Here is a 19,805-nt window from a genome sequence, read left to right on the forward strand (position 1 = left end):
CGGGCTAGAGAGGGACCTGAACGGGCTAGAGAGGGACCTGAACGGGCTAGAGAGGGGTCTGAACGGGCTAGAGAGGGACCTGAACGGGCTAGAGAGGGTTCAGAACGCTCGTTCAGGCCCTCTGGCCCGCCAGCACCAGAACATGAGCTCGTTCAGGCCCTCTGGCCCGCCAGCACCAGAACATGAGCTGCTCCTGTCCTCATCTGTCCTGTTGTACTTTCCTCTGTCTGTCTGCCAGCTGTCTGTCTGCCAGTGACCATCATTTGCCTGCATGTCTTTTATTGTTTATCTGTCTGACTGGTTTATATATTTCATACTCTGCATGCTTTATGGTCTGTGACTCTGACGTGGATGGTTTTTAGTGTCTAACTGGTCTCCATCTTGTTTCTAGTCCATATTCTATTTGGACATGGTTATGCATGTAATTTGCTCTGTGTTGTCTTGTTAGTACTCGAGTCTCCTGAATGAGGATACCATGTATTTTAATATTCTCACTCATTCATTGTTTTAAAAGAGTCAATGTTTTAAAACCTCTGTAACATAATCCTATTTCTGTTTTTAGGTTGTTGTTATTTTTTTATCTGCCTCTCAGGATTACAGATGAAAAATAACCTTTTGGGTTTACTGAAATGTTTTTATTAATGTGCACTGTCAAATAAACCATTTCATAAGAGCGGGGCCTGAAAGGGCTAGAGAGGGACCAGACCAGGACCGGACCAGAGAGGGGTCTGAACGGGGCCGAGTTACAGTTGACATCCGTCTGATGTTTTGTCTGTAAAACCTCCTTCAGCCTCGGAACCCCCGTCAGTCTGATCCAGTTAACGAGTTGTAAGCTGATTGGTCCTCAGCAGGGGGGATTAAAACACACTCAAACACACACAAACAATAGGGTTTGTTGTATAAAACAGAGTTCTGATTGATGAGGGAGAGTTATTTACATTTAATTCACACTGACTGGGGGAATTTAAAATCTGTATCTGGATTCAAATCCCGTTTGAAATTTCAAAATAAGAGCCTCATTGTTATAATTATCAAGGTTTATTTGCAGTATAAAGTTATTTACATACACAAAACAAAAACTAGACGAATAAATATTTATTAAAGTAAAAACATTTGAAAATATAAATTATTTATTGCACAGGTGAATTAACGGCTCGATGTGGTTCAGATCTTCAGGTCCCCTTCTGACTCCGGTGCATCTTCATGATCAGAGTTCGGATCTCCTCGCGCTTCTGCCGAACCCGTTGACGTGGAAACCAGTTGTCCAACCGCACCGGGAGCTCAAAGTGCACCACGGGGTTCTGGGGAGCCAATCAGAGAGCTGGATTTAGTACCAAGATTCAGAAACTACCACCAGGTACGGACACCAGGTGTGTCCGTGCCGGGTTCTTCTCCAAGAGAACCACCAGGTGTGTCCGTGCCGGGTTCTTCTCCAAGAGAACCACCAGGTGTGTTTGTGCCTGGTTCTTCTCCAAGAGAACCACCAGTACCTACCTGCAGGAAGCTCTCGGCGTACTGCAGCAGGTAAAGTCCACAGTCGCTGCTGTTGTCCTGCTGAGGGACTCTGCAGCTGGAGCTCCTCACGCTGTCCGCCGTGAAGAGCCGAGGAGTTCCCCTCCGGACCTCCCACTCCACCTGCAGGTAGCTGAGACCAGGAGGGACAGTGAGACAGTCAGACAGTCAGTGAGACAAACAGCCCAGATTGATTTTAAAGAAGAGGAACTGACTCTCTGAGGAGCCGGCAGACGTTCTCGTGGTACGACAGCTTCAGGGAGTCCATGACGAGGACGCACGACCTGCAGAGGACACAAAGACCAGAACCTCACCAGGAAGGACATGGACCTCAACAAGAAGGACATGGACCTCAACAGGAAGGACAGAACCTCAACAGGAAGGACAGAACCTCAACAGGAAGACAGAACCTCAACAGGAAGGACAGAACCTCAACAGGAAGGACAGAACCTCAACAGGAAGACAGAACCTCAACAGGAAGGACAGAACCTCAACAGGAAGACAGAACCTCAACAGGAAGGACAGAACCTCAACAGGAAGGACAGAACCTCAACAGGAAGACAGAACCTCAACAGGAAGGACAGAACCTCAACAGGAAGGACAGAACCTCAACAGGAAGACAGAACCTCAACAGGAAGGACAGAACCTCAACAGGAAGGACAGAACCTCAACAGGAAGGACAGAACCTCAACAGGAAGGACAGAACCTCACCAGGAAGGACATGAACCTCACCAGGAAGGACATGAACCTCACCAGGAAGGACATGAACCTCACCAGGAAGACAGAACCTCACCAGGAAGGACATGGACCTCACCAGGAAGGACATGGACCTCAACAGGAAGACAGAACCTCAACAGGAGGACATGAACGTCAACAGGAAGACAGAACCTCACCAGGAAGGACAGAACCTCACCAGGAAGGACATGGACCTCACCAGGAAGGACATGGACCTCACCAGGAAGGACATGAACCTCACCAGGAAGGACATGGACCTCACCAGGAAGGACATGGACCTCAACAGGAAGGACATGGACCTCAACAGGAAGACAGAACCTCAACAGGAAGACAGAACCTCAACAGGAAGGACATGGACCTCAACAGGAAGACAGAACCTCAACAGGAAGACAGAACCTCAACAGGAAGGACATGGACCTCAACGGGAAGACAGAACCTCAACAGGAAGACAGAACCTCAACAGGAAGGACATGGACCTCAACAGGAAGACAGAAGCTCACCAGGAAGGACATGGACCTCAACAGGAAGACAGAACCTCAACAGGAAGACAGAACCTCAACAGGAAGACAGAACCTCAACAGGAAGACAGAACCTCAACAGGAAGGACATGGACCTCAACAGGAAGACAGAACCTCAACAGGAAGACAGAACCTCAACAGGAAGGACATGGACCTCAACAGGAAGACACAACCTCAACAGGAAGTCTCTGGATTGTCTGAGGGTCATGTCCTTCCTGTTTTAACATTTAGACCTCTAGGAAACAAAGAGGACTCACCTCTTCATCACTGTGTCACTCTGCCAGCTCTGCTGAGTGCACTCCTACAAAGTAAGAGACGTTTCAATTCTGGTTTGATCTTCATTCACAGAACTCTGTCGTCCCTAAACATCCGTCACTTCATTCCGTGCACTTTATCTTCATTTTTATATTCAGTCCCAATTGTAAATATTCATGCTCCCTTTTTATTGCACTCTGTTTTATGTTTGTTAAATGTTGTGCACCTCCCACCAGAACAAATTCCTTGTATGTGTAAACTTACTTGGCAATAAATGGTTCTGATTCTGATAATAAAAAAACTAAACTAACAAACTTGTTTGCCTTCTCAAACATCAGTTTAATAATAACGTCATATTTTTATCAATAAACAAAGGAAGCCAAACTTTTCGTGGAAATGCCACAAAAAAATTATCAAAAAGTCAGAATAACAAAACATAAACAGAACAGATGTTGCAAAGAAATTATGCAAATAATGTTTTTATATATATATATATATATATATATATATATATATATATATATATATATATATATATATATATATATATATATTAAAATGATTAATATTATAATAACAACAGAATATTTACCGGCTGCTGCTGTGACCTCAGACTCCAGGATGAAGGTTTACCTGCAGGCCGCGTTGATCCACCTGAGACGCAAACAACAACCTGGAAGCTGTTTCCTGTGCCGGTAGTTACTTCACAATAAAAGCCCTGAAATGCCTCACTGATGAAACGCTTTTAATTTGAAAGACGGATTCTCTTTGTGAAACAAAGTAAGACGTCTCTTAGTGTCTTTAGAGGTGAACATTTATACCTTTACATTTCTGCTGCCACTTTATTCTACTGGGGTAAAACAGGAAGTAGAAAGCGGCTCACCTGTTGAGCTCTGAAACTCCTGGTACTGAACCTCCTCCAGACCCGGGAAGCAAACCACCACCAGGAACCAGTGAGCTCTGTGGACACAGCACCAAGAACCATCATGACCCCTCTAGTCACTGATTCTTACTGCAGAGGACTCTTATTGTGAAACATCTGCAGGAAGTGGACAGTAAACAGCCGACCACAACGTCTCCTCCTGTGTGTCATTTAAATGTTTCAGTACCGAGACAGGACCCGACTTTTCCACTCAACAAACATGCACAAAGGTTCAATGTTGTTCACAATGTGATGTATAGTCAAAACCATAAACAGAAACGACCCAGAATGTCATGAAGATGTGACATAAATATGACAAAAATCGCATTAATGAATGTGATGAAAATCATCAAATAGAGAAATGCCCAAAACAATGTCATTAAGCGGTGGAACGATCTCAAAAGGTCACGAGGGTCAAGACTCAGCTCCACGGTCCTCAAAGCCAGAAAGAAATGTTCTTACTCTTGATTGACAGGCACAAACAGGAAGTCTTTGGTGAAAATGTCGACGTGGCGAGTCCAGGTCTTCACCCTCTGATGCCGCGCGTGACGGTCGCTGAGAAGAGACACAAAGCAGAGACTCTGGGTCTGAGGCTGGACTCAGGAACGTTCTGAGCATCGGCAGGAGGAGATCTAAGAGCCGATAGGAAGAAGTGCTCACGGACCTTTTTCTGGATTTTCTAAAAGGCTTGATTATGAAAAGTAAAAGTGGACAATTGAGATTTTAGATGAGAAACTTCTGGAGGAACCAGCTGGTAAACTTGTTTTAGTCACGAACAAAGACAGACCATCAAAGTCTGATTGTTTCTGGAGCTAAAATAGTGCAAATGTTTAAATGAACCACAAGAAACGCAGAAAAATTACTAAAATGTGAATAAATACACAGACAGATGGTCACATTTAATCAGAAGCAAAGCTCCAATGATTAAATGTTTATCATCATGCTGGTTCCACGTGATCATACTCTCGGTGTAGTACTCTTACGGGACAGAGGGGGCGCCGTCGTCTCTTCGTCTGCTCAGCTGTTTGTAGAAGAAGCTGCTGAAGACGTGGCTCCGCTCGGCCACCGAGCCGCTGGCGCCCTCCAGGAGGAGGAACCTGCAGGAGGGGCACACGTGAGGACTGACCCCTACTGGTGACGGACAGGAACTACGTCTAACCAACAGGTTCTGGACTTCAGGACAAGTCCAGAAGGTTGAAATCTTCTGACTTGATAGATTTCCTTCCGACAGACTGACTTGAGGTAGAAGTCGATGATGACGTCGTTGAGGAACTCGCTGCCGCTCAGACAGGCCAGGTCCTCCTTTGTCACCGTGATCCGGCCTTTGCAGGGCGGCGCCGGGTACTGGATCAACCTGAAGACCACATAAGAGGGTTCAATCCTGTCCTTGTTACTTTAGCTTCTGGTTGTTTACAGACTGACCCGGTCCCGGTTCAACAGACTGACCCGGTTCAACAGACTGACCCGGTTCAACAGACTGACCCGGTCCTGGTTCAACAGCAGACCGCTATATCTGCGTTTGAAACGCTCCCAGGGTGAAGATGCAACAGCAGCTCTCCTGCTGTGACTCTGTGGTCTGGTTGGTAAACCTGCTCCCGGGCAGGCTTACTGAAATTCACTGGATAAGCTGGCCAGCTGACTTCCTATACGCGGCGATATAGATTTTGCCGGCAAGAAATAATTTATTTAGAGAGCTTCTCGAGCCGCGGACATTGATCACCACAGGCGCAGCTGATCGCCTCAGACACAGACTGTCAGCCGCTGCATGCCGCTGTTCTTAAGTTTATTTAGCTCTTAAGAAACTTATGGATGTGTTGAAAGCATCATAATTATATGACAGTGCTATTAGTACACCATGCATATCATTATTGTAGAACATGATGAAGGTGGACTCATGATAAGAATAAATAGAATCACATACACATTTTTTCACTGCTTCAATTGATTGAATTTCTGATTATGAATAATACATATATACTGATCCGTCCATACACATATTCAAACTCATAGTTATATGGTAATCTACACATACATGTATATACACATAGTACATGATTCATACGTGCATACAGTACATATATCCTCATAAGGATATATTTATTTGTAAATATAATCTGATTGATTTGGGTGATGAAGGACTTCAAATTTGCCGATACATTTTCTCAACACTGACGCATTTAACTTGTCTGATATATTTGGACATTTAAGAGGAGCGGCGCATTTATCAGATGACTGACGTCTGGCTAGAATGAACGAGACGTTTCAGCGCGGATCAGCCGTGAAGAAACCCAGACAGCCTGATGTCAATCATCTCGCTAATTTAAGCTGAAATTAGGACATTTGCTTGACTTTGTTTAGCCGGGTACGAGAAACAGGGCCCTGTTCCAGGTGAAAGAGCCAAAGTGCTCGTGACTTGTACACAACAAACAAAGGGCTGCTGGCTTCACATATTACAAAGTACACAGACATAAAACTAAGTCATAATAAATACATGGAGAAACGCCTGTACTTTGGGGTAAATGTTTACGTTACGCCGTTAACAGGTTACGCTGTGCGACTCGCCGATTTTTGGCGTTTTGCCAGAAGTCTCCGTGACGTCTTTCTGCTGCTGCGTCTCAAAACAGAAAGCAGATCTCAGCTCAACGTTGAGCATGAATTGTATCAAATCGACAACCCGTTTATAAAGATGTGTCGAGGAAAGCAGCTCACTGCTCCACTAATACTGATGCAACCTGATGCTCACACATCTCACTCATTCTGTTTTGTTTGACAAAAAAGAAATAGCTCATTGTTTTCCACAATGAGCTATTTAGTAGTAATTAAATATTAGTTGTTTTTTGCACAGATAGAACTTTATTTTCATTGTTCCAAGTGATTGCAAAAAAAAAAATGTCTGATGGATCTGATTTACTTGAAAGTGATTGCAATTTTCTTTATTCTGTTATTTATAAAAGCACAGATGGAGTCACAAAATGAAGTTATTTACAGAAAAAGTTTGAGAACCACTGCTTTAAGTGTTTGTGTCGGTGTCTTCGCCCGCCCCTTAAGCTGTAAACCTAGGGGAAACACTGGACCTGGTCCAGGTTCAACAGACTGACCCGGGTTACAGACTGACCCGGTCCAGATTCAACAGACTGACCCGGGTTACAGACTGACCCGGTCCAGATTCAACAGACTGACCCGGTCCAGGTTCAACAGACTGACCCGGTCCAGGTTCAACAGACTGACCCGGTCCAGGTTCAACTGTCTGACCCGGTCCAGGTTCAACAGACTGACCCGGTCCAGGTTCAACTGTCTGACCCGGTCCAGGTTCAACAGATGTGGGTGCAGGTTGTGTTACCTGGTGGGAAGCTGCTGCAGACCTGAAGGGTTCGGGTGTGACTTCTTATTCTTCTGGTTGTTTCTCACCTGAAAAAGATGAATTAGTTTTAATGGTTCAGCGTTTGAAAAGAGAAGAGAAAGGAGGACCTTAAGGAGTCTCACAGAAGAGTGACCCAGCAGTCCGAGGAGGTGCTGGTCCAGAGGAGGTGGACAGCTATGTAGCAGCAGGAGCCCGTCGGTCCACTCTAGAGGGGAAGTGGGCCCGCCGGAGGAGGAGCAGCCCTTCCTGTACTCCTCCATGTCCATGATGGAGGCCAGCAGGCCGGCCTGGAGCTCCTGCAGCTGCTCCTTCAACACCAGCAGCAGGAAGGAGCATGCGGGCCCTGAAGGACCAGGAGCACACATTAACACCTGGACCTAGAACCTCCAGACCAGTCCGGTTCTACCAGCCTGCTCCCTACTTATCTACCTACTGGCCCACTTGGCTCAGTTTCTGGTCGTATTGGCCATTAATAATTATATATTAGTCCAGTTTACCAAGTGGTTCTTCAGCTGTTTGTCCAGTGTTTGCCTAGTGGTGGCCCAGTGGTTTATCAATGGTTGCCTAGTGGTGGCCCAGTGGTATACCAATGGTTGCCTAGTGGTGGCCCAGTGGTTTACCAATGGTTGCCTAGTGGTGGCCCAGTGGTATACCAATGGTTGCCTAGTGGTGGCCCAGTGGTATACCAATGGTTGCCTAGTGGTGGCCCAGTGGTTTACCAATGGTTGCCTAGTGGTGGCCCAGTGGTATACCAATGGTTGCCCAGTGCTTTGCCCAGTGGTTTACCAATGGTTGCCCAGTGCTTTGCCCAGTGGTTTACTAGTGGTGGCCCAGTGGTTTACTAGTGGTGGCCCAGTGGTTAACTGGTTCTCTTCTACTACAAGTTTCCACCGCCATTACATGATGAGAAAACAGAGCAGGTTCTAGGTTGTGGTCTCTGGGTGAAGCTTACTCTGATATATCTGCTGCTTGAGTGCTGATGTATGTGTTTATTATAGGATTTATTTAAGTGTAAATCCGTCTTTCCTTCATTGTGGTGTTGGAAGATATTTATGGTTCAGAGTGAGCGCTCAGAGTGTGGAAACTGAACCAAAGACTACATGAAGGAACCAGAAGACTACATGAAGGAACCAAAGACTACATGAAGGAACCAAAGACTACATGAAGGAACCAGAAGACTACATGAAGGAACCAGAAGACTACATGAAGGAACCAAAGACTACATGAAGGAACCAAAGACTACATGAAGGAACCAGAAGACTACATGAAGGAACCAAAGACTACATGAAGGAACCAAAGACTACATGAAGGAACCAGAAGACTACATGAAGGAACCAGAAGACTACATGAAGGAACCAAAGACTACATGAAGGAACCAGAAGACTACATGAAGGAACCAAAGACTACATGTAGGAACCAGAAGACTACATGAAGGAACCAGAAGACTACATGGAGGAACCAGAAGACTACATGAAGGAACCAGAAGACTACATGAAGGAACCAAAGACTACATGTAGGAACCAGAAGACTACATGAAGGAACCAGAAGACTACATGAAGGAACCAGAAGACTACATGAAGGAACCAGAAGACTACATGAAGGAACCAAAGACTACATGTAGGAACCAGAAGATATGCTGAGTTCTTTCTTTTAATATCTCTTTGTATGACAGGGAGCTGAATACATTAAAGAAGAGGAATTTAAGTTAAAGGGTCAGCAGTGAATGAAGCTAAAGTACCTGGTTCCCCAGCATACCTGATGTGGGGGTCTGGTTGGTGGTCTGGTTGGGGGTCTGGTTGGGGGTCTGGTTGGGGGTCTGGTTGGGGGTCTGGTTGGGGGTCTGGATGGGGGTCTGGATGGGGGACAGCTCCCTCTGCAGTAGGTTGGCCTGAGCGTCCGTCACCCACAGGAAGAGCAGTGAGGGGGCGGGGCCTTCCCAGCCAGCCAATAAGGCCCCGCCCTGAGCCCCGCCCCCGTCACAGACGCCGTAGCCCCGGACCTGAGACGCCACCAGGGCCACCTCCCCGTCCTGGACTCCTGAGAGGGGGAACCGTCACAACCTGTTCTTGTTTACGCGTCTTCTGAAGATGTAAATATAATATTTACCTTTCAGGGGAATGATGAAGCCGTTCTTGTTGATCTGAAAACAAACAAACAAACGTGAAACATCCTTTTCTTATCTTTTCAATTGTCGTCTTAGAAGTAAAAAAAGAGGTTGAGCTCGTTGACCTTTGACCTCCTGGTTTCTAGCGACGCTCTAATTGAACTTCATGCTGCGTCTTAATTGATCGTAAACCCTTCAGGGTCTTAGGCCTTTTTCTTGATTTTACATCATTTCACCTTTTAAAAAAGGCACTTTCATATGAGATACATACAACATGTGTTACATTCACAAGTGCAGTAGAAGAGTCTGTCAGTACTTTCATCAACATGAGAGGGACTGAGATACAATGGACTGAGGAATGACTTCATACTACAGACCTTCATGGTGCACATGAAACATTAACATTACAGTTTTTGTTTTCAAACTAAATATTTACTATATATTTGAGCCAAAATATGTTCTATAGAAAAACGATTTACTATGTTTATACAATGTGCATGTTTCAGTTTCATTTACTCTGTATGTGTGTGTGTACTATGCAGTCTATATGTATGTACCGTAAAAGTCGCTCCTACCTGCGGTCAGTGTCCCTGCTGTAGCAAGCTAGGAGCAGCGCTGCTGCTAGCGCTGCTGCTAGCGCTGCTGCTAGCTCCCCGCTGCTGCTGCCGCCACTGCCCGCGTGTACTCTGCCCAAGTCGGGTGTCGAGCCGGGGCTGGTCCCACTAGCTTCGGTGGTTGTCGGGGAGCTAGCGGATCGCTAGTGGAAGTTAGCGGAATTTAGCGGGGAACTAGCGGAGCGCTAGCAGGAGCGCTAGCTGGCTACAGCGGGGAGCTAAAGGGGACACTGACCGAAGGTAGTAGCGGCTTGTAACCCGACTTTTACGGTATGTACTCTGTATGTATGTGTGTACTATGTACTCTGTATGTATGTGTGTACTATGTACTCTGTATGTATGTGTATACTATGTACTCTGTATGTATGTGTATACTATGTACTCTGTATGTATGTGTGTACTATGTACTCTGTATGTATGTGTATACTATGTACTCTGTATGTATGTGTGTACTATGTACTCTTTACCAGCGCATTGTCGTGTGTCGCGTCGCGCAGAGTAAAATTGTACAGCTAAGAGCACAGCTGTCGTCTCTCCGTGGCCAGTGTTGTGTTTTAGTACATTTAGTTGTTCTCTCAGTGGGTAGTGTTGTGTTTTAGTACACCTAGTCGTTCTCTCAGTGGGTAGTGTATTGTCTATCTGAGTGAAACCAGTGTATTTTTACAGTGTAGGTGGGTGGCTAGGTCCTGAGGGATTTCCTGAGTGTTCATTGGTAGTTTCACACAAAATGTTGACAGACACCTGAATTGACAAATCACGGAGAAAGGCGAAGCTCCACACAGACTCACAGCCTGTGAGCTCCTGTTAGAGGCACCCAGGAGTAGGGTTGTGTACCAAGAACCGGTGCCAATAAGGCACCGGTTCCAACACGTCCGGTACCTACCGGACCGAAAAGCAACGCAAATTTTGGTGCTTCCTTCCGGTGCCTGAGCCGATTTAAATATAATTTTTTTTACACTACTCTGTAAAGTTGCACGGTATATAGATACTAAAAAGGTAGCGCGGTGCCCGCACGTTAAAAACGATTATTAAAATAGCGGATCAGAGCACACTGCTGCTCTGCTCTCTGTCCGCCTGCATGCAGAGCGGGGCTCGAGGGGGCGGGGCTCGAGGGGGCGGGGCTCGAGGGGGCGGGGCTCGAGGGGGCGGGGCTCGAGGGGGCGGGGCTAGAGGGGGCGGGGCTTCCAGCGCTCGCACACACAGCGCGCGCACACAGAGATCGCTGCAGACACGAGCACGAGCTTTTGAACGTCGTCCTCGGCTTGATGGAACAAATCTCTCCAGTTGATATTAATGGTGACGTGTAGTCCATAAAGCAGCAGTTTTAGGATCAACAGAGTCTGAGTTCTGTTGCACACGGTCCCATCAGGCCATGATGCTGGTGTCTGTTCTTTTTTTAAATATATATTTTTATAGTTTGAAGTTAAAAGGTTTGAAGCTGTAGTTTGAAGTCAAGTGTTTTGTATGTACTTATTTATTTATATCTATAGTATACTTTAAACAGTTAATAATATTGTTCAATTTGAAGAAAAAAAATTGCCTTTGCAATAAAAAAGTATCGGTTCAGGCACCGTTTAGCACCGGTATCGTTTTAAAAGTATCGGTTTAGCACCGGTATCGGAAAAAACCCAAACGATACCCATCCCTACCCAGGAGCCCACAGACTCACAGCCTGTGAGCTCCTGTACAGGCACCCAGGAGCCCACAGGAGGAACCAGAGTCTAATTAATATTTTAAAAACGTAAACATAGTAAAACACGCCGCGCGCTTCAAGACCCGGAAGGGTTAATGACTGATTAACTACATAAGAATAATTATAATACGGGTAGATAAAATCAAGCATTCTGATTGGTTGAGAGTCACGAGGTGTAGTTTATTCAGCCATAAAGTACTGTACAGCCTGTTTACATTTAGAGCGTTCCATATCAGTGTGCACTTAAAAACAACAGCTAGATTTAAATTGCGCGACCGTTAGTTGTCATTTCAAGCTTGACAGTTAAAACATGTTGGTGTAAACTTTGATCTTGTAACGTCCGCAGTAACGACTCAGACGTTGGTTTCCTTAACTTGCAGGTGTGTTGCTTGAGTGTTCACAGTATTGCAACGGGGCTCTTCGCTAACAGTAACGTTAGCTCAAACGGAACAGCTAACAAGCTCACTTAGCATCCCCCACACTAGCATAACGAACGACAACACAACGTCACTTCCTCCCTAACCTAAAGATGAGGAATGAAAAGGGTTTGACCACAAACTCGTGATAATTTCCAGTGAGAGATAATTACGTCGGTAATTTCCCGACGCGAGGCAAGTTCTGTAAACATCATGGAGGAGAAAAATGACGGAGAAAAGACGGACAGAAGCAGTGAGAGCACTTCTTTACATCGGTGGCTGCGTGTCATCCTCCACCTGCTTCCAACCGGCCTGGTCAGTAAATCGCAGATTACCAGGCCGTACGTGTATGGCGTGTATACGTGTATGGCGTGTATACGTGTATGGCGTGTATACGTGTATGGCGTGTATACGTGTATGGCGTGTATACGTGTATGGCGTGAATACGTGTATGGCGTGTATACGTGTATGGCGTGTATACGTGTATGGCGTGTATACGTGTATGGCGTGTATACGTGTATGGCGTGAATACGTGTATGGCGTGTATACGTGTATGGCGTGTATACGTGTATGGCGTGTATACGTGTATGGCGTGAATACGTGTATGGCGTGTATACGTGTATGGCGTGTATACGTGTATGGCGTGTATACGTGTATGGCGTGTATACGTGTATGGCGTGAATACGTGTATGGCGTGTATACGTGTATGGCGTGTATACGTGTATGGCGTGTATACGTGTATGGCGTGTATACGTGTATGGCGTGAATACGTGTATGGCGTGTATACGTGTATGGCGTGTATACGTGTATGGCGTGTATACGTGTATGGCGTGAATACGTGTATGGCGTGTATACGTGTATGGCGTGTATACGTGTATGGCGTGTATACGTGTATGGCGTGTATACGTGTATGGCGTGTATACGTGTATGGCGTGAATACGTGTATGGCGTGTATACGTGTATGGCGGTTGCATAGCAACCGCCATACACGTACGGGACATACCCGTATTATAAAAGCAATAAGGTACTTGAGGCAGTACTGTGTCTAAAATAATGTACTGTTCAAGGGTTTGCCGGCCCTCCACTGCGCGTTGGGCCTAACAACTCCCTTGAACAGTACATTATTGCACGACACAGTACTGCCTCTCGTACCTTATTGCTTAATTATAACACGTGTAATACTTTGTGTACAGAAAGTACATGCTTCTTTATTTCCTCCTTTCCTTCCTTCCTTCCATACATTCAGCTGTATAATAATGAATAAGTAAATATCATGAATAATCACCATCATCTTGCCGTTGGCGTCAGCTTGCGTCAGGCCGGCGTAGAGCGACACGAAGTCCAGCTGCAGGAAGGGAGGAGGAAGAGGGGGAGGAGGAGGAAGGCTGTTCTCCTTTTTGGAAGTCTGCAAAGCACTCAAGACGTTATGATCAGAGTTCAGCCTCTTACCAAGACCGTAGCATTATTACATCTATACTATTCATCTTAATAGCATTATCTTAATATAGATATTATTTATATTAATGATGTTATTAATAGTAATATCACTGTTATTGCTCAGCTGATGAAGAAGAGCTCTCCTACCTTCGTCTTCTCTGATTCCACCACTCGACTCGTCCGGTTTCCTCCGTGTCCTTCATCCTCCTCGTCCTCCTCTTCCTCACTGGAGAGGACAACTTAGGGAGGAAGAGGATCTGATCAATAAATGTGTGTAAACTGTTTGTTTTTTAAGCATTCAATGATATTAGTAGTATTTTATGATTCATATTAACTTTTTAAGAACAATTATTATTATTTTGTATATTCTGATGTGATTTATTATAAATATTATAGTGGTTCATTAATATGATATTAGTGTTCTGACTCACTGGGTTCCGTGGGCGTGTTCCTGGGTTTCTTCAGGTGAAGATGAAGGCTGCTCGTCTTCCTCCCTCTGAACTCCCTCCACCTCTTCCTCTCCTTCTCTCTCACTTCGTCCATCTGGCTGCTAAGCCACGCCCCCCGGTCCGGGCTCCGCCTCCTCGGTGACATCACGGAGGACGCATCGTCTTCTGACTGGTCCGACCCCGAGGAAGACGAGTTCTTCTTCTTCTGCTGCAGGTTAAAGGAACAGTTGGTGCCTTCTTCATCATCATCATCATCCTCCTCCTCCTCCTCCATTGTGAGAGGTCATTGACCTTTGACCTCTACCTTCCTCTCAGAGTCCCATCGGCCGGGCGGTGTCTCTCCCAGCAACGAGGAACTCAAACTCCCAGCATGCCCCTCACCCCTCAGCTCCGCCAGAGAGTCCAGCGAGTCCACAGAGACTCTGTGAGCCGAGGCTGCAGTCACATTATTATTCAATATTAATATGAACCCTCCAGGATGATGTCATCAATACTACTGCTACCAATGAGGTCACCTTTCTTCTTCTGTGGTGGAGGCGGACACTCGGGGGTCACATTAGGCAGCAGCAGCCGGTCTGACGCTCTCTTAGGGCGCCACCTGGTGGAGGAACGCCAACAACTCACTCACTGTCACAACTATTAACACACATGTTCACGTATTAACCATGTCACAACTATTAACACACATGTTCACATATTAACCATGTCACAACTATTAACACACATGTTCACATATTAACCATCTCACAACTATTAACACACATGTTCACATATTAACCATCTCACAACTATTAACACACATGTTCACGTATTAACCATGTCACAACTATTAACACACATGTTCACGTATTAACCATCTCACAACTATTAACACACATGTTCACGTATTAACCATGTCACAACTATTAACACACATGTTCATGTATTAACCATGTCACAACTATTAACACACATGTTCATGTATTAACCATGTCACAACTATTAACACACATGTTCATGTATTAACCATGTCACAACTATTAACACACATGTTCATGTATTAACCATGTCACAACTATTAACACACATGTTCACGTATTAACCATGTCACAAGTATCAACACACATGTTCACGTATTAACCATGTCACAACTATTAACACACATGTTCACGTATTAACCATGTCACAACTATTAACACACATGTTCACGTATTAACCATGTCACAACTATTAACACACATGTTCACGTATTAACCATGTCACAACTACATCAACACACATGTTCACGTATTAACCATGTCACAACTATTAACACACATGTTCACGTATTAACCATGTCACAACTATTAACACACATGTTCACGTATTAACCATGTCACAACTATTAACACACATGTTCACGTATTAACCATGTCACAACTATTAACACACATGTTCACGTATTAACCATCTCACAACTATTAACACACATGTTCACGTATTAACCATGTCACAACTATTAACACACATGTTCATGTATTAACCATGTCACAACTATTAACACACATGTTCATGTATTAACCATGTCACAACTATTAACACACATGTTCATGTATTAACCATGTCACAACTATTAACACACATGTTCATGTATTAACCATGTCACAACTATTAACACACATGTTCACGTATTAACCATGTCACAACTATTAACACACATGTTCACGTATTAACCATGTCACAACTATCAACACACATGTTCACGTATTAACCATGTCACAACTATTAACACACATGTTCACGTATTAACCATGTCACAACTATTAACACACATGTTCACGTATTAACCATGTCACAACTATTAACACACATGTTCACGTATTAACCATGTCACAACTACATCAACACACATGTTCACGTATTAACCATGTCACAACTATTAACACACATGTTCACGTATTAACCATGTCACAACTATTAACACACATGTTCACGTATTAACCATGTCACAACTATTAACACACATGTTCACGTATTAACCATGTCACAACTATTAACACACATGTTCACGTATTAACCATGTCACAACTACATCAACACACATGTTCATGTATTAACCATGTCACAACTATTAACACACATGTTCACGTATTAACCATGTCACAACTATTAACACACATGTTCACGTATTAACCATGTCACAACTACATCAACACACATGTTCATGTATTAACCATGTCACAACTATTAACACACATGTTCACGTATCAACCATGTCAAAACTATTAACACACATGTTCACATATTAACCATGTCACAACTACATCAACACACATGTTCACGTATTAACCATGTCACAACTATTAACATACATGTTCATGTACTAACCATCTCACAACTATTAACACACATGTTTATGTATTAACCATGTCACAACTATTAACACACATGTGTTCACATATTAACCATCTCACAACTACGTCAACACACACGTGTTCACATATTAACCATCTCACAACTACGTCAACACACACACGTTCACATATTAACCATCTCACAACTATTAACACACGTGTTCACATATTAACCATCTCACAACTATTAACACACATGTGTTCACATATTAACCATCTCACAACTATGTCAACACACATGTGTTCACATATTAACCATCTCACAACTATTAACACACATGTGTTCACATATTAACCATCTTACAACTATTAACACACGTGTTCACATATTAACCATCTTACAACTATTAACACACGTGTTCACATATTAACCATCTCACAACTATTAACACACATGTGTTCACATATTAACCATCTCACAACTATTAACACACATGTTCACGTATTAACCATGTCACAACTATTAACACACATGTTCACGTATTAACCATGTCACAACTATCAACACACATGTTCACGTATTAACCATGTCACAACTATTAACACACATGTTCATGTATTAACCATGTCACAACTATTAACACACATGTTCACGTATTGACTATGTCACAGCTATTAACACACATGTTCACGTATTAACCATGTCACAACTATCAACACACATGTTCACATATTAACCATCTCACAACTATTAACACACATGTGTTCACATATTAACCATCTCACAACTATTAACACACATGTTCACGTATTAACCATGTCACAACTATTAACACACATGTTCACGTATTAACCATGTCACAACTATCAACACACATGTTCACGTATTAACCATCTCACAACTATTAACACACATGTTCACGTATTAACCATGTCACAACTATTAACACACATGTTCACGTATTAACCATGTCACAACTATCAACACACATGTTCACATATTAACCATCTCACAACTATTAACACACATGTGTTCACATATTAACCATCTCACAACTATTAACACACATGTGTTCACATATTAACCATCTCACAACTATTAACACACATGTGTTCACATATTAACCATCTCACTGTCACAACTTAATTAAATGAAAACACTGGATTCAATAAACGTAAACAATATTGTGGACTCACCCGTTGGAGAAAGAAGCCGAGGACGACTCAGCTCCAGACTGTGATTGGTGGCTCCAGCCTCCTCTGTGATTGGCTGCTGAAGCTCCTCTGTGATTGGCTGCTGAAGCTCCTGCATTGGAGCCGTTGAGTCCCAGCAGCGTCTTGACGACGTTCCTGAAGATCGGAGCACTGGACGCAGTTTAACGCGATTAGGAGATGTTCATGGTTGTGAACGTTTAATGGGCTGTCATGAACACTGGGGCATGTAGGGGGCGCTTTACAAACCTCTGTCTGTTCACTGAAAAGCCCTGTGAGTTCCCAGCATGCATTCTGTCTGCTCTGCCTCTGCTGGACTGATCCCCATAACTCTGTGGAGACCAACCCACACCATCAAACACACATTAGATCAGTAATACCACCTTAAAGTAAACCACACATCAGTAAAACCACCTTAAAAGAACTCAGATCTGTAATACCACCTTATAAAAAGACTGCTAGTTCAACAATACCACCTTAAGATACAACAATTCGGACCAATTGTCCAGAAATACCACCTTAAATTCGGGGGCGGAGCTCTGAAGGCGGGCCAGCGGTGACGTGTGCATGGGGGTGGAGTCAGAACCCGTTGGACGTTTCTTCTTGGGGATCTTGAACTGAGACGCCATACTGAAGAAAGTACACACAAAGTACACACAAGTACTGCGTCGGTGTGTGTGTCTGCTGAACCAGATGGAGGCAGAAACACCTAGCTATCTTTATTCTAGCTGCAGACACACACACACACACACACACACGGGGGGTTAGCGGTGTGCAATGACCTCGCTATTCAACGTGTTCATGGCAGACATCGCGTGTTTTGAGCCGTGGAGTGAACCATGAGACAGTGAACGCTCCTCTGAAGCTACGCGCCGTCTGCTTGCGTCAAATAACGGGGCTTTGAGTCGTTAACGGGACGAGTTCCCGTCGTGTGGTTCCGTCTTTACGTTAAATGACGTGACGGTTCAATCGGAAACGGACGATAAATCTAGATTACCAACCGGACGTCAGCGGGAGGAGACGCAGCTTCTTCTGCTGTTAAATGCTGCGGAACTCTCGCGCGGGACTTCACGCGCACGGCCGAGATGAGGGCTGCGCAGTGACGTCACGACGTCAGCTGGCGGAGCTTTACGTGTTGACATCACCGAAAACGTAGCTTTAGTTATGTCTTTACAAATGGATTTGTATTTACACAATATAATAGCATACACGTCTATAATTATGAAAACTATATTAATATTATTGCTAATATTATTATTATCCTTTCAACCAAAGTCATGTGTGCTTTGCTCAAGGGCTAATTGAAACAAATCATTCGTGTGTGTGTGTGTGTGTGTGTGTGTGTGTGTGTGTGTGTGTGTGTCTGTGTGTGTGTGTGTGTGTGTGTGTGTGTGTGTGTGTGTGTGTGTGTGTGTGTGTGCGTGTGTGTGTGTGTGTTAATTACAGAACTGTATACAGAGTAAGGTTATGGCAGGAAAAAAACTACAAAATCAAATAAAAACTAAAAAAAATAGAATTTTTAAACATATTTAACTTCCCACACATGTTAATTACTGGCAGTGTTTTTAACGTGTATTTCGTTGTCAGAAACACGTTGTTTCCAACAGAAGTGGCATTTTAATTTCTAAGAAAAATAAACACTATAATGGCACAGGACAATAAGTCGAACTCACCAACTCACCATTTCCCCTTCATGTCCCGTTTCCATCCCTGATGACCTCATCATCCTCGTTTCTCCTCAGAGACAAAATACTGATCAATGTTGTGCAAAACTACAAGTCTGACCAGGAAACAAACAAAACTACATTTCTGAACAATGCAATAGGTTTTCCTTTTTGTTTTTAAAGAAGAAAAAAGAATTTACTACTAACTACGACAACTAAGCAACAAGATGAAGTGCACTTACTTACCCAATGGAGTCCATGCATTTAGGTTCCCCACAGATGAAACTATATCTGTAAACACGTTGGTTATTAAACTATATCTATAAACATGTTGGTTATAAAACTATATAAACGTGTTGGTTATTAAACTATATCTATACACATGTTGGTTATAAAACTATATAAACGTGTTGGTTATTAAACTATATCTATAAACATGTTGGTTATAAAACTATATCTATAAACATGTTGGTTATAAAACTATATAAACGTGTTGGTTATTAAACTATATCTATACACATGTTGGTTATTAAACTTTATTATAAACATGTTGGTTGTAAAACTATATCTATAAACATGTTGGTTATGAAACTATATCTAT

The 19,805-nt window shown here is 43.7% G+C and overlaps 1 protein-coding gene across 2 annotated transcripts; it reads right to left on the reverse strand.

Annotated features, from left to right (window-relative positions):
- Positions 1–1,025: 1,025 nt before the first annotated feature.
- Positions 1,026–19,329, reverse strand: LOC306753111 (uncharacterized protein). Of its 2 annotated transcripts, none has more exons than XM_079236949.1 (22): positions 19,214–19,329; positions 18,059–18,170; positions 17,790–17,872; positions 17,526–17,693; positions 14,532–14,614; positions 14,321–14,451; positions 13,999–14,224; positions 13,715–13,806; positions 13,416–13,535; positions 9,410–9,443; positions 9,059–9,340; positions 7,426–7,646; positions 7,283–7,350; positions 5,180–5,296; positions 4,926–5,039; positions 4,405–4,497; positions 3,904–3,980; positions 3,613–3,674; positions 3,023–3,066; positions 1,728–1,796; positions 1,495–1,645; positions 1,026–1,301 (listed from the first exon to the last, which is right to left on the reverse strand). In XM_079236949.1, exons 1-22 carry the CDS (start codon positions 19,264–19,266, stop codon positions 1,173–1,175), a joined length of 2,529 nt encoding a protein of 842 aa, XP_079093075.1. In that variant the 5' UTR covers positions 19,267–19,329; the 3' UTR covers positions 1,026–1,172. The 2 variants fall into 2 exon arrangements, with proteins under 2 accessions (XP_079093075.1, XP_079093076.1); XM_079236950.1 differs by having other exon boundaries at positions 19,222–19,319.
- Between the last annotated feature and the right edge of the window lie 476 nt (positions 19,330–19,805).

Source organism: Taurulus bubalis, assembly GCF_910589615.1.
Source record: "Taurulus bubalis genome assembly, chromosome: 21".
Lineage (NCBI taxonomy): Eukaryota > Metazoa > Chordata > Actinopteri > Perciformes > Cottidae > Taurulus > Taurulus bubalis.